Source organism: Lampris incognitus, chromosome 9 (genome assembly GCF_029633865.1).
Source record: "Lampris incognitus isolate fLamInc1 chromosome 9, fLamInc1.hap2, whole genome shotgun sequence".
NCBI lineage: Eukaryota > Metazoa > Chordata > Actinopteri > Lampriformes > Lampridae > Lampris > Lampris incognitus.
The window spans coordinates 52,525,540-52,537,937 of record NC_079219.1 but is presented as its reverse complement, the minus strand read 5'-3'; the positions used below and the strand labels follow the sequence as shown (position 1 = coordinate 52,537,937).

Genomic DNA, 12,398 nt, shown 5'->3' with positions numbered 1-12,398 from the left:
CAGCCTCGGGGAAAGAAAAAAAAATATCATTGTAAAATTAATTTTACTTTACAACATGCTTACTTAAATTAAATGAGCGGATAAACAGCAAATAAATTGAAAGTGCGCCTATAGAGCCCTACATACAAGAAAGTCGTGGTTAAATATGAGTCCCCCACAATACACTTTATACCAGGTCAAAGGAAATCCAAGTACAGGTTCAGATATTGACTAGAGTCCATATACAACTAGAAATAACTATACAAAACCGTCTCCTGGACAAATACACAACTCACCATTACACTGGTGCGCGTTTTTTTTATCATCCTAAGCTACATTTGTTGGTATTTACAGCAAGTCTGCAGGCTGCGTCCTCCGCAAGACCCCAGAGAGTCCACATCCTCAGCAGGCCGGGACAGACACGCCGCGTGAAGCGTGGCTGCTGCGCAGTAATAAAGTGCCAGAGTTTGGTTTGAAGACCAGGTGTCAGTAGTAATATAGTGAACATACGACTGGTGACAGCGGCGCTTTGCCCCCAAACAGCCTGCTCGCGGGGAAACCCTCGCGGCTATTTCCGGATCCGTCTAACTGCGGAAAAACAACATCAACAACAACTGTGAATGGTGTCCCGTCTCAGCGCGCCGACAATAATGTGATTACATTTTCATACTGCACAAGAAGCCATGTCAACCGGAAGTTCCCGGTGGACGACAAATGAATTTGTGTAATTAGTCGTGTGAAGCACGTGACACAGTCGGAGAAACATGCTCCTGCGTAACAGCATGTCGCATACGCTACCGTATGTCCACTTAGTGTTCCCCGGACCGGTCCCCCATCCGAAATACAAAAAAAAAGAGGGTTTCGGCAGATATTTCAGGCGTCACGGAGACGGTTAGAGGCCGTTCATGCCGCCTCCTCCTCCTCCTCCTCCTCCTCCCGGGGTAGACTCCGGGGGTTGCAACAGGTCCGGGGAATGGCACGGAGGGCTGCCCGGCGCGCTGTGCTCGCTGTCGGTATCGCTTCCCCTCTTCCCCCCGCTGCCGCCGGAGCCGGATCCGGCGGACCCCCCGGCGCTGTGAGTTTTTACGTGTTTGCTCAGGTGGTCGCTACGCATAAATCTCTTGTTGCAGACCGGGCAGGCGAACCTTTTCTCCCCGGTGTGCGTGCGTAAATGTCGCTGGAGCTCGTCAGAGCGCGTGAACCGCTTTCCGCAAAAGAGCCAGTTGCACACGAACGGCCTCTCGCCGGTGTGCCACCGCAAATGCGCCTTCAGGTGCGACGTCTTCCCGTAAACCTTCCCGCAGCCCGGGATGTGACAGCTGTGGAGACCTTTCCTCCGGAGGCTGGCTCCCGCCGGCCCCAGCCTCTCCGCCTCCTGACAGTTGGGGCAGTCGCAGGTGGCTCTGCCCGAATACCGGCGAGCGGAGGACCGCGGAGAGCCCGCCAAGGACGCGGGCGGAGCCCCGGACAGCATAGTTCCCCCTGCCCCGGCTAGCGGAGACGGGCTCGGGTCGGGATACGAGGACAACACCGGCTTGAAGCCGTCCATCAGGTGCTGGCCGGTTGTCAACAGGTGCGGAGAGGGACTTGTGCTGAAAGCGGAGTGGCTTAAACTGGAGTAATCGGAATTATATCCCCCGAGAGGAGAGTGCAAGGACGTCTGGAGTCCACTGGAGTGTAAGGACGTCTGTAGTGCGGGTCCGTTTGGGTTCTGGACGTCAATCCATCCTGCTCCCACGTCCCACCACGCAGACGCACCGGTGGTGCCGACCTCTCCCGCCGGGATCCCGGGGTGAGAGGATTTGAACCAGGACTCGTAGGGGTGTGCGACGCTCATTCTCGGATAGATACCTTGCAGGCTGTCCACTGACGTGTGCACCTTCGATATGAAAACCGGCTGGTGGCTGGACTCCTGGGAGCTGTTGGAGACGGACGCCTGGAACACCGAGTAGTCGTTTCCAAAGTGAGAAGTAGACGTGGTGCCGGACGTGAGGGAAAAGGCGCTGGATCCGCTCGAACTGTTGGTGCCGAAAGAGTCCGATATACCGGATCCATTACGGGACACCCCGAAACCGGACAGGCCGGAGCCCAGACTGCAACTGCTGGCTGCGGCTCTCTTCCACGGGTGGAATCCTTTCCCAAACGACGAGGAGTTATCCGAAATTGTGGATGGTGAAGGGCTCGGACTCCCTATTTTGTTACAGGTAGCGGCTAACATGGCTAAAGGAGTCGATCCCAACCTCGGCTCCTCCTGAAACATCAACAAGAGCTGTAAGTGACCGCTCACACCCACGGTGCATGCACAATAAACCCACATGCAGCAAAACAGGACCACAACTTCACAAATGACATATAGCAACAAGACTAGTGTCGTTCTAACGTGTTATAATGCGTCATAACGCACGCTCAGCAGGATGGGCATTTCTTGAGTTTCGGTCATTTGGAAAACAGTAGCCGCACAGGACGTCGGGTTTGCCTACCTGTAGATCTAGACGATAGGAAAACCCTGAAACGTGTCAAACAACAGTTACGAATGTCAGCCAGGCTGCACATCGAGTTAAAACATGCGACTCTTAAGACACATAAATGAGTAGCAAGTGGGCAGCCGTCTGGATACGGACTAAATCTCAGCTTCAGGTTTTTTTTTTTCCTCCAAAAAAAAAATTTGGGGTTTTTTTTGTTGTTTTTTTGGTGTGTTCTTCACACAGGAGCCGCTCGCTCGGGACCGGGCTCTAATCAGCGCCCTGTCCGCGGTAATCTTAATCCCCTCCGCCGGACAATAAAAGAACTAATTAAACCGGTAAGAAAGTCCTTAGACTCACCCCTAGAAGTGAAGTTGCCATCACAAAAAGTGCCCTCCTCAGAGGATCTTTTTATATTTATGAATCCGAGCAGTGTTTTTTTAGAGGTGTGCAATACAATGATGTGTTCCGCCCATTCCGCCACGACTCCGGCTCCTCTCCCGGCTTTGAAGTGCCGCTGTGACACGGGCGACCAATCAGCGGCTCTGCCCCGCCACGCCGCCACATTCTGCCGTGAGGTCATCAGGACCCCCCCCGCCCCCCCCGCGCGTCATAAAAGAACGGAAGAAGGTAAAGTTAAATGAGAGTGAAAAAAAATTCGGGGACACTTATCGAACTTTACAGAACATCGCATCACGTAAATGTAGAAGAAGAAGAAAACACGCGCAGACCAGTATTTATTTAAAAAATGTCCCCGTTATTATCCGACACACAGTATTGAGCTGGCGGGGCTTTGGCGGTCTGCGAGTCGGCCCGGCTCTAAGAGGGCTGATGTGGTCTTCAGGAGGGCCGTGTGTGTCTCAGCAGATCTCTTTTTTGCACCTGCCTCACATGAGAGGAGCCTGCGCTCCAACAGGGGGGCTCGGGTAAAATTGCCCTGCGTATTTTGCGTGTTTTCCCGAGCAGTTAATATACACAACTATTACGCGGCGCATGAAGGGCCGCATTGTCCCGCTTTAAGACGCGCCATTGTGCGTCTCCAACTTAACACACGTTGCTGTAATTGCCTTCAATTATCTTGACAGTTTAGATTAAAACTAGTTCGGCGCATACCAGACAAGGACGGCTCACTTTATCACCGGGAGAGACGAGCCTGAAAAGGAGGCAGAAATAGACGAGGAGAAGAAGAGGAAGAAGAAGAGGAGGAGGAGGAAGAAGAGGCAACAGTAAATAAAGAACGATACTAGGGGAAAATAAAATAGAGCAGATATTTATTTGTCCCCATCACGTCTGCTGAGAGCGACCACAGCCGAGCACGGGCGGCCTTGCAGGGAGCAGGAGGGGCGCGAGGCCGCCACCGGAAGTTCGAGGAGGCCAGTAACGTCCACGCTGAGTCCCGTTACAGCAGTTACATAAGACCAAGCCGCAAGGTGTGTGTGTGTGTGTGTGTGCGTGTGTGTGTGCGTGTGTGCGTGAGACATTAGCATGCAGGGGCTCTGGAAGCATACATTTCATTTGAATTTCAAATTTAATAACACGGGAGGTTTTTAATCATCCGCAGTTTTATTTGTTTGATATTAACATGCTTATTGACCGGCTCTGTTGACCAGCTTGGTCATTACAGGACAGGGAAAAGTTAATTAAAACGACCAGGGATTATTCATCACATCATCTGCCCAGCGCACGTCCCTTCCATTATCACACAGCCTGATGGATGGGCCGTCTGATTAATTCCTCTGTTTTTAGGGTTGGACAACAGCTTCTTTTGGATTTAATTTACAGTGTCCTTAACTCCACGCGCAAAACAAAGGGGGGGTGGAAGACCGAAAACAACAAGATCACTCAGAACATGTTTAAAAATAACAAAAAAACTGCACACCAGACGACGTCGTCCTTACCTAGCTTGGCATTTTTCACACCAGGGCAGGACACCGATTCTACCAAACGCAGTGTTACCTGCATGTTAATGCGTTTCAAGTGGCCAGTGGGAATACAGCACCAACTGTATTGTGTGTGTGCAGCACCAACTGTATTGTGTGTGTGCAGCACCAACTGTATTGTGTGTGTGTGCAGCACCAACTGTATTGTGTGTGTGCAGCACCAACTGTGTTGTGTGTGTGCAGCACCAACTGTGTTGTGTGTGTGCAGCACCAACTGTATTGTGTGTGTGCAGCACCAACTGTGTTGTGTGTGTGCAGCACCAACTGTGTTGTGTGTGTGCAGCACCAACTGCAGCACGTTTTACTAATTCTGCAACAAGCTCCTGTTGGGTTTTAATCCGTGTTCGGTTTCCATGCCGGGTCTTTATGAACCCTCTCCTGGCTGCCCTGCTGTCAGACCACTACTGCGTCCTTCACTGACCCAAGAGTTCAACCTGTCAACGCGTCGTCAGTGTGGGGCAGAACTGAGGAAGGGGGGGGGGTGTTTCACACCGCCGCTATAAACTGCAGGTATGTATTCTGGTCGTTTCCGGGAACCTCGCGGGCTCGTCCGCCGTCGCCCCCGCTGCTAACGCCGCAGCGGCACATGCGCGAGCCGCTGACAGGTCAGGTGCGCGTAACGTTATTGGACGGTAACGCGGGGTTACGGTCGTGCCACCGCCGCGCGCCGCCTCCCTCTCTCTGCAGGCTGCCGCCGCACGCGGCGCCGAGGCGCCGGCGGAGTGATGGAGACGCCGCTCCTCCGCGTCAACCCCCCCCCCCGCAGGTACGTACGTACACACAAAGTCACGGCTGACTCGCACAGTTGTGTGCATAAAAGTTTCCCTCTCGGCTCACGTGAGCGGCTATGACTGACGGGACAGCGGTGTGTGGTTTATTTATGAAGAGATAAGCGCGCACGACGTTGTGCGTAAAGTAAATTTCAGCACCAAGCTACAGGCTCTGTTACGTCACTTAGCGACCATACCGACGTAATACTCACGCACGCTTCTGCCAAAGAAAGACGCACGTATAACAATTTTAACGAAAAGTCCGATTACGTCGATAGTTCACCTTCCCTTAAGTGGCCGACGACGGCGAGACACACACACTCTGTTACACGGCGCCGGTGAACTCTGGCCCCGCAGGCTCGACCCCGGCTCATCTGGCGTGCACAGGTTGCTGTAACTGTACGGCGCCCCGAACAGATGTCCCATTGAAGGCTTTCTTCCCCCGCGCACATGGGCTGTGTTACCATCATGAAATCAAACTCACGACCTGCCCCTGCAGCCACGATAATGACCGAGTTATTCTGGGCCGCTGAGCACGAACAAAACCCGCTCAGCGTTGTGCGTTTCAGAAGCTGCTGCCTACAGGACGCGAGGGGAAGAGGAGCAGCGCATGCACCTTAATGTGGACCAATGTGGAGAAGGCCTTCCTCCACACACACCGGTGGAGACTCACTTGTGGCTCACCGCAGCAACTACAGCGCCTCTGATACACTAGCGCGGCATTTTACACCACTCTTATTTTGTCACACAGACATTTTTGGAAAATAATGGCCATGCGTTGTTCTGGTGGACTTACAACTAGGAGGCTTACGTTACATTTCTAAATGAGGACCTCTGTGATCTATTTGTAAATTTAATATCCCACATTTGAATCATTAAAGAGAAAGCGTAGGAACAAGAGCAGAGAATGCAATACTATTAATGCTCCTGTTTTTACCTTTAATTTTAGAGATGTGCACAGATAGCTGGATAGATAGATAGATAGATAGATAGATAGATAGATAGATAGATAGATAGATAGATAGAGAGATAGAGAGAAGGCTTGAGGGTAGTTAGGGGTAAATCAAAACAGCAGTACCATCTTCACCTGGTGCATTGTCGTCGTAGCATGGTGTGTATTAAGTAAAGATGGAGGAGGTGAATAGGGAATAAGCACAGCAGTGTTGTGGGCTGACTGGCTGTTGATCTTTGTTCACCAGGAGGGAGGAAAGAGCAGATGTCTGTCTGCACGGTAAGTTGCCAAGCGGGTCCGGAGCCGGGGGGACCGCAGACACACAAGGGCCCAAATGGTGCGACAAAAGATGTGCAGGAAGCCCCTCTTCGCCTGGGTGAGCCACAGAGAGGGTCTCCCCTCTGCCAGCCTGCAGGGACACAGACATCATGAGCCAAAGTGGGGGGCAGTAAAGCCATGTGTTACAGGTTGAGACACACACAAACACTTGCATGCATGTGCACAAACACGCGTATGTAGGAATGCACACATACGTGCCCGGCTCCCCCGGCATACGCACACTCACACGTGCACGCGCGTGCCGCCGTTTTTGTTTTTTTCCTGCCGTCGCACCACCAACCAGTCAGCCAATTTGAGCAACGCTTTTATCTTTTAAATTGGCTGCTGTAGCTGGCAATATTGTAACTTGTGGCAGCATGAATATTAATTATATAAATAGACCGCAAGGATTTGTAAATAAACAGGCCCTCGTAAACATCGGTGGTTTATTTATTCATCCATCCACATATCTTTATTAATTTAAAAAAAAAATTCTTTCCTCCCCTCTTTCGTTCAGCACGACGGCGTTCGCTTGCAGCTCAGCTCTGCGGCGGTTTGTGCGACTCGGGGAGGGTCATGGTGTTCTTTGGGGGGGTCGCGCAAAGCGGGGCAGCGCCGTCCTGAAAGTGTTCCAGGCACAGGTGTGCAGCATGGCCCGCGCTGAAGGGGTGCACTGGACCATAAACAATGATATAAATGTCTGGCAGATAAAATGGCTAGTTAACAATCTTTTGACTGCTCTAACCTCTGAGCTTTTGTCGGGTATCGATCAGCCAGCTGCTCCTGGCTTTGTCTGGCAGGATGGGACCCTCTGGTTTGGGGAATGAATGGAGAGAGCCGCCAGAAAGAAAAAAAAGGGAAAAGACACACACACACACACACACACACACAAAACATTCATTGCTATTTCAAGATCTTGTCTCAGAAATAAAAAAAATCACAGCTACTCACCAGTTGGTGTACAAACTTTTAGTTTAACAAAAATTAAACTTAAATACCAGCAAGGTAGGGCTCAATAGAAATGTGCTATATATATATATATATATATATATACACACACACACACACACATATACATATAGACATGTTATAACAGCTTTGCTACACAGATTTGCTATTCATTATTGTGGTGGATGTACAAATATCTCACACAAATTCAAAACTTCATCCTAGAATTTTATCGCTGATGGATTTATCAGCATCTGTCTCGAGCAAAAGTTTGTGTTACATCGCCTGTTGTTCTAGCTGTGACAAACTGCAGCAGCCTCGTACGCTATTTTATTCCCCACATGTCCAAATGTCACGTTGACACTTTTCTCACGCGCTGGAAACCACCGCGTGTGGTAATTTGCTTCGAGCGTAATTGGTCTTCATATAACATTCAGATAATTGTATGTTAAATAGCGAGTGTCTCAGAGGTGGCGTCCGTGTCGGCGTGGTGGGGGCTGTAAGACAAAGATGTCAGACACGGCGTGCTAATGATCGTTTTTAGCATCTATCAGTCGTCGCAAGCATTATGCGAGCAGCCGAATCTACTAACCGGGCCTTGTTGTCCAACCGTGTGGTTTGGAGTTCACATCCGCTCTTCCTGCTGCGTCGCTGCTCCAGTCAAAGCTTCTGTTGGCAGCGGTGGCGGCTCCTCTCTGACAGGAAGTTTGGTCATGTCTGGTCAAAACAGCAGAGTCGAACAGTTTATGTAGGCATGCATGATTTGCTGGCATATCACAGACAGCCACTGTAGGAGCCACTTATGCTCCGTACTCCCCAGCCCGCTTGGCTGTTTTGTCTCAGGTGATAGATTATAACGTGCGTGATAAACACACGAAACAGTGCATTTTGCCGCCATCTCGCCTGACTACCGCATATGCGGGCCACGAGGTCTCCTTATTGACTTTCATCGGGCCGGCCTCGCACTTTGTCAGTGTGAGCGGCAGTCTAAGAGACAGGCGGGCGAGGCAGTCATACAAAGTGAAGTACTTAGGATTAGCCCCGGCTCTTCAAGTTTCAGCAATTATCCTCCTCCGAGGCATTCTGGCCGCGCCGGGTAATAATGGAAGTCCATGTGTATGCCTGTCACCTCTCAAGTGTGGGTGGAGGAAGCAAACGAGAGGAAAGGGACGGGGAAATGTTTGCCTTTCTCGTTATGTCATCCTTAGCGCACAATAGCGAGAGCTGCACTTGTGTAGCCCGCAGAAGAGGAGGCCAACGCTACACACCAAAACTGAATTTACTCATTTAAGTGGCGCACAACCACGTCTTCCTTCAATTTAGGGGGTAACAGTCAAGAATGTGGTCCAAACAGTGAAGGGTTGTCCAGAGATCAATTCCAGGAATCAGAAACACTTTGTCAAGTGTCAAACGAAGTGCCATTTCCCCCCAGCCCACAGCGGTGCAACACAAAGACAAAAACACATATCCAAAAACTACAAGAACTAGAAGAACACACATACTAACTAACACATACACTCACCGGCCACTTTATTAGGCACACCTGTCCAACTGCTCGTTAACGCAAATTTCTAATCAGCCAATCACATGGCAGCCACTCAATGCATTTAGGCATGTAGACATGGTCAAGACGATCTGCTGCAGTTCAAACCGAGCATCAGAATGGGGAAGAAAGGTGATTTAAGTGACTTTGAACGTGGCATGGTTGTTGGTGCCAGACGGGCTGGTCTGAGCATTTCAGAAACTGCTGATCTACTGGGATTTTCACGCACAACCATCTCTAGGGTTTACAGAGAATGGTCCGAAAAAGAGAAAATATCCAGTGAGCGGCAGTTCTGTGGGCGAAAATGCCTTGTTGATGCCAGAGGTCAGAGGAGAATGGCCAGACTGGTTCGAGCTGATAGAAAGGCAACAGTAACTCAAATAACCACTCATTACAACCGAGGTAGTATGCAGAAGAGCATCTCTGAACGCACAACACGTCGAACCTTGAGGCAGATGGGCTACAGCAGCAGAAGACCACACCGGGTGCCACTCTTGTCAGCTAAGAACAGGAAACTGAGGCTACAATTCACACAGGCTCACCAAAATTGGACAATAGAAGATTGGAAAAACGTTGCCTGGTCTGATGAGTCTCGATTTCTGCTGCGACATTCGGATGGTAGGGTCAGAATTTGGCGTCAACAACATGAAAGCATGGATCCATCCTGCCTTGTATCAACGGTTCAGGCTGGTGGTGGTGGTGTAATGGTGTGGGGGATATTTTCTTGGCACACTTTGGGCCCCTTAGTACCAATTGAGCATTGTGTCAACGCCACAGCCTACCTGAGTATTGTTGCTGACCATGTCCATCCCTTTATGACCACAGTGTTCCCATCTTCTGATGGCTACTTCCAGCAGGATAACGCGCCATGTCATAAAGCTCGAATCATCTCAGACTGGTTTCTTGAACATGACAATGAGTTCACTGTACTCAAATGGCCTCCACAGTCACCAGATCTCAATCCTTTGGGATGTGGTGGACCAGGAGATTCGCATCATGGATGTGCAGCCGACAAATCTGCAGCAACTGCGTGATGCTATCATGTCAATATGGACCAAACTCTCTGAGGAATGTTTCCAGTACCTTGTTGAATCTATGCCATGAAGGATTAAGGCAGTTCTGAAGGCAAAAGGGGGTCCAACTCGGTACTAGCAAGGTGTACCTAATAAAGTGGCCAGTGAGTGTATATCCAAACTAAACAAAAACAAAAACAAATCACTGTCCAAGGGAACGAACGCCAGCCAGGATGACTGTCAGCACTGCCGGTCTGCATGGGCTAGCAGTTAGCCTAGCCTGCCCCACTTCCGCGTCCTGTCAGACCGCCCTCGTTCTAAATACCTTACATCAACAAAGTTTGTTTTTGATTAACAAAAATGCACTAAACAGGCAACTGATGGATCACATGGTTACGATTATGATCGGATTATAATTAGAGATAATCAGATTTGCAAATTACACTCGACTGTGATGGCGCTTCCTCGTCACACAATCTCAAGCAGGAAGACATATCTGCTGTCTCATTCTGTCTGTTGCACACTCTGTAAAGTTTCATTAAGTGCACGTTGGGACGATGGAAACGGTCCCCTTAGCCTGCAAAGAAAACACAAAGCTTAATTAAGAGTCGGCCCAATTTCCCAGAGGGTAGATTGTCTTCTTCCATCAAGTTAGTTTATTATACAATAAAGAGGTTGCCTTGTCCTTTCCTACCCAGACAATTGGTTTTAATCAGCCAGCAGGCCTCTCACGGCTTATAATTTATGCCAAATTGATGAGGGTGGGGGATATCACGGAAAATCATTATGACAGGGCCCGGGTCACCCACCGCCACCATCTTACTTCTATGCTATCCACTGTGGTTCACGCAAGACAACAAGATTCAAACATGACAAATAAAGCCGACGGACGCTTCCGGCTTCAGCACGGATTTCCCTTTAAATCTCGCCACTTCTTCCCGGGGACGGAATTTCTACTTTTATGTGACGCAATAAACCAATAAAACCACAGACTACCTTTCAAGCGGTAGGTGTAATACGTTGATTATTTACATCAAACAGATGAAACAGCACCACGGAGCCCACCAGGTTACAGCACAGACACACATCTACACTGCGTCTGTGAGCATCAACAGGTCTCGCTGGTTACTGCCTCTTTTCAATAAAACGTGCCAACGCCACATAAAAGAGATTTTTTTTCTTCTCCCAGAATGACGAAACGTCAGAGGAAAACCACAACAGACATCGGCGGGTTATTCAGATTACAGCACGATAAGGTCCAGAACAGCTGTTTTGACTCGGCTCGGCGTTTAAATGCAGACTGTGCAAGTCTGAAAGTACAAACGGTGGTTTGAGGTAAAGGGGTTGGGGGCAGGATGGACGGAGAGAGAGAGAGAGAGAGAGAGAGAGAGAGAGAGAGAGAGAGAGAGAGAGAGAGAGAGAGAGAGAGAGAGAAACACAGATGATCATGAGGAGGAAGCTGGGATACACTTCTTGCCTTGCAATTTAATCACTGTATACCCAGGGAAGTATTGACAGTTGTCCTGTGGAGGCTATTAAAGTTGCTGTCCAAGGTTAAATGAAATTGCAGTTTATCAAGGCAGCATTGAGGAATTAAGGGAATCTGTTCATGGCTGTTGATTAATGTGAAGCATGATCAACACAAGGGGTTCATTAAGCTATACATCACCAGGGTAATTTAACATGTCATCTCGCCTGCTGTCGCCACCCCCACACACACACGTTTGTCCATGTGAATGTGTGTGTCTGTGTGTATCGTATATGTGTATTATTGTGTATGAAATATAAAATGATCCCACGCATGTCACCTCTTGGTTGTGTCTCTCGGTGCCGTCCTCCTTTGTGTTTGTGTGATCCAACATCCTGAGCCCCCCCCCCCCCCCCGAGTCATCACTTTAAACCACACAGTGGATGACATCACATGAATAACTAATCTATGTGAGGAGACACCATGGTGACACAACGTAACGTCTTCTGATTTGTGTAGCAGTATTCACAGTAACCATTACGCAAGCTTGTCGTAAAGGACCGGTGTGTAAGATTTAGGGGGCTCTATTGGCAGAAGTGGAATATAATATTCATAACTATGTTTCCTTGCATCTGGGTAGCGTAGCGGGCTATTCCATTGCCTACCAACACGGGGATCGCCGGTTCGAATCTCCGTGTTACCTCCGGCTTGGTCGGGCGTCCCTACAGACACAATTGGCCGTGTTTGTGGGTGGGAAGCCGGATGTGGGTATGTGTCCTGGTCGCTGCAATAGCATCTCCTCTGGTCGGTTGGGGCGCCTGTTCAGGGGGGAGGGGGGACTGGGGGTAATAGCGTGATCCTCCCACACGCTATGTCCCCCTGGTGAAACTCCTCACTGTCAGGTGAAAAGCAGCAGCTGGTGACTCCACATTTATGGGAGGAGGCATGTGGCAGTCTGCAGCCCTCCCCGGATCGGCAGAAGGGGTAGAGCAGTGACTGGGATGG

The 12,398-nt window shown here is 49.8% G+C and overlaps 1 protein-coding gene across 1 annotated transcript; it reads right to left on the bottom strand.

Annotated features, from left to right (window-relative positions):
* Positions 1–871: 871 nt before the first annotated feature.
* On the bottom strand, positions 872–2,822 carry sp8b (sp8 transcription factor b). Its single transcript, XM_056287016.1, has 2 exons — positions 2,802–2,822; positions 872–2,230 (listed from the first exon to the last, which is right to left on the bottom strand). Exons 1-2 carry the CDS (start codon positions 2,820–2,822, stop codon positions 872–874), a joined length of 1,380 nt encoding a protein of 459 aa, XP_056142991.1.
* Between the last annotated feature and the right edge of the window lie 9,576 nt (positions 2,823–12,398).

What these genes read in the sequence shown, in the direction of transcription:
- sp8b (XM_056287016.1), bottom strand. Translation starts at nt 2,822, where the DNA reads ATGGCAACTTCACTTCTAGGG. An exon ending in TGGCAACTTCACTTCTAGGG is followed by an intron (nt 2,231 to 2,801) that starts GTGAGTCTAAGG and finishes TTGATGTTTCAG; the next exon opens with GAGGAGCCGAGGTTGGGATC.